The sequence below is a fragment of the Acyrthosiphon pisum genome, chromosome A3, assembly GCF_005508785.2.
Source record: "Acyrthosiphon pisum isolate AL4f chromosome A3, pea_aphid_22Mar2018_4r6ur, whole genome shotgun sequence".
Lineage (NCBI taxonomy): Eukaryota > Metazoa > Arthropoda > Insecta > Hemiptera > Aphididae > Acyrthosiphon > Acyrthosiphon pisum.
This window is the reverse complement of record NC_042496.1, coordinates 22,076,604-22,079,308: the sequence shown is the minus strand read 5'-3', so window position 1 is coordinate 22,079,308 and position 2,705 is coordinate 22,076,604. Positions and strand designations below refer to the sequence as shown.

General features: G+C 35.5%; 1 protein-coding gene across 2 annotated transcripts; it reads left to right on the top strand.

Annotated features, from left to right (window-relative positions):
• The first annotated feature begins 238 nt into the window (after nucleotides 1-238).
• LOC100571335 (kelch-like protein 3) lies at nucleotides 239-2,698 on the top strand. 2 transcript variants are annotated; one of them, XM_003248245.4, is made up of 4 exons: nucleotides 239-1,229; nucleotides 1,510-1,590; nucleotides 1,666-1,762; nucleotides 2,296-2,698. In XM_003248245.4, the coding sequence occupies exons 2-4, from the start codon at nucleotides 1,559-1,561 to the stop codon at nucleotides 2,482-2,484; spliced, it is 318 nt and encodes a 105-aa protein (XP_003248293.1). In that variant the 5' UTR covers nucleotides 239-1,229; nucleotides 1,510-1,558; the 3' UTR covers nucleotides 2,485-2,698. The 2 variants fall into 2 exon arrangements, with proteins under 2 accessions (XP_003248293.1, XP_016664364.1); XM_016808875.2 differs by lacking the exon at nucleotides 239-1,229 and having other exon boundaries at nucleotides 1,237-1,590.
• Nucleotides 2,699-2,705: the final 7 nt, after the last annotated feature.

The window sequence follows — 2,705 nt, the reverse complement described above, 5'->3', positions numbered from 1 at the left end:
GTTCAATTTTTTTTTAATACCATAGATAAGTATATAATATGTCTTATACCTAGACTGACATACGAGCTGACATACTATCTCCGCTTAGAATCGTTCTTCTTATACAATGATATAATATCATTGAATTCAAATTTAATATACCATCCATTATAATATATTGTGACAGGCCACTTGTAATCTACTGTACAGCAGAGTGACATCCACTTGCCCACATTTTTATTTTTTTTTATGATTATCATTTAACTTTTCTATATCGTGGAAACGTGGACCATGACTTATCATTTATATTTTTTACCAAATTCATAGGTACTAAAACTATGAAATGAATAGGTTTTTTACTTATCATGTAGTTATCTCTATCATCAAATATTGAAATATGTCGGAGTAATTTAATACAATATCGGTATAGTTTGAAGTACCTAATTGATATCTAAGCGATATTATGGTCGACAATGAAAATATTTTTTCGGAGTAATACAATGTCGTGGTAGTAGATAGTCGTAGCACTGGTGTTATCCCGTGCGGACCTAATTCACCGTCTTGTTTACCCACGTTATCATTTGCCACGTACGCGTTTTCCATTCGTTCTTCAACGCCGCGCGACCATCTTCGTCGTCGTCGAATATCATCTCAATCTGAGCGTCACGAGTGCGCGTTCATATTATAATCATATTCGACGTCGTGTCCGCTCGCGTTATTATTACGCCGCGTACGCGTTTTCCGTTCCGTCATTCGCCGTCGTGCAAATACATAACCTGCCGACGGTCGCGTCGACATAATATTTCGACGACGCGCGTCCATATTCGCCGTCGTCAATTATACCAATTTGGGTATTACGGGTGCGATATTCACCGTCTTGTTTACCTACGGTGTCGTTACGCCACGTACGCGTTTTCCGTTCCGTCCTTTACCGACGCGCGTCCGTATTCGCCGCTGTCAAATATAAAATCGATCTTACGATTGCGCGTATTATCCGCCGTCGCGTTCGCTCACGTTATTATAACGCCCACGTACTTGTTTGTACGTGCCTCGTTTGCCACCGCGCAAGTACGTTCCCTTCAGACTATTGCGATATCCATCCTGTACGGCCATAGGAGTGTGCGTCCCCTTTACCGTCGTAACGACTATCCGTTCGGGCAATACGAGTGAGCGTTTTTCTTCTGCCGCAAACATTATCGGCCGACAGTCGTTATAATATACTCGCTGACGATTTCGCCTACGAGTTGCTGGTAGGTACTAGGTACTGCCCATGACTTGGTGTCCCTCATACGATGCGATTGAAAAAACTACCACTGTAGCAGAAGTGTCCACTTTTGGTCGGTTTTCGAGTACTGCTACTATAGCAGTACTATTAAGTACACGTGAATTGAAAATTGTCCCCCGACCATCACCGAACAAAAATACTGCTGCAGCTGTACTTTTTCACGATTGTCCGTCAATGTGTTAATTGCATTACTTTACCTATGTCATTTAAGTATTTCTTAAGAGTATATTTGAATATTGTTATAGTGCTAAGACATCCAAGCCCTGGACTTCATAAATATAGGTACAATTTAAAATGCGACATGTCAACATTCAACAAAACTTTACGTATGAAATATTCTTTATGATAATAGTACTTTATGGAAAGTATATAATTTATTATTGTTATATTTTGATTCTTAGACAAGTGGTTGAAGCTGATGAATTCCTATCACTATCATCTGAAAAGTTACTTAAGTGCATCCCCAGTGATGAGCTTACGGTGCTATCTGAAGAAAAAGTAAGCAAACTAAAATTGATTATAGTTTTAACTTAGTATTAGGGATTGAAATATTAAACTACTTTCACATATAACATAATTTTTTTTAATTAGGACCCAGTTGCGTGTGTTGTTTCTCTAAAAATATATTTATGAGACACAAAGGATGTCTTAAAAAATTATATTTTTATGATCTAAATACTTAAAAAAACACTTCTAAAATTTGTATGTAATATTAAATTTTAAAACTGGTAAGGTATTTAAAAAGTTTGTGATAGCCAGGTAAAATCAAATCAATATTTATGTTAATATTCAAACCTGTATTTTTTTTAAAGTTCATTGCAAAAAGTAAACACGTAAATTCTGAATCAGTGAAAACAAACTCAACTAAAGTTTTTACCGTGAGGACTAGTTATTACAGTTAACAGCATGACATATACCTATCGATAAATTTAGAATTAAGAACTGACTTAACTATGTACACGATGCTACAAAAGAACATTCACTAGTGATTTACATCAATGTCCTATTTGTAAGTTTATTTATTTTTGTAGGTATTTGAATGTGTTGTTCGTTGGGTAAAGCATGACTCAGATTCTAGAAAATGTATTTTACCCCAATTGTTGGAACATGTTCGTTTACCATTAACATCGGAATCAGGAACTCTAAAAAGTGTAGAAGCATACAGACCAAGTACAGGAGTTTGGACTACAATGCTGCCCTCCTACTGGGAAAAGCAGTAACTACAAAAATCATTTTTTTGGGAAATTGAACTTTTGTGTTTTTGTTATTTTTGTAATTAATTTTAAGATTTTAAGTATATCTTTAGACTGAAACAGATGGACATTTGTGCTGGAAATTCAAAAATGCTATTAATTTTGTGATTAATAAATTATTTTTGATAGTTTTCACATAATAATGCAGTTACTGCGTTTCACGTTAGCATTACCCACATAATATCATA

Coding starts and splice junctions, on each gene's coding strand:
- LOC100571335 (XM_003248245.4), top strand. CDS start 1,559: ATGCGACATGTCAACATTCAACAAAACTTTAC. Junction 1,591..1,665: donor AACATTCAACAAAACTTTAC/GTATGAAATATT, acceptor TTTGATTCTTAG/ACAAGTGGTTGAAGCTGATG. Junction 1,763..2,295: donor CGGTGCTATCTGAAGAAAAA/GTAAGCAAACTA, acceptor TTATTTTTGTAG/GTATTTGAATGTGTTGTTCG.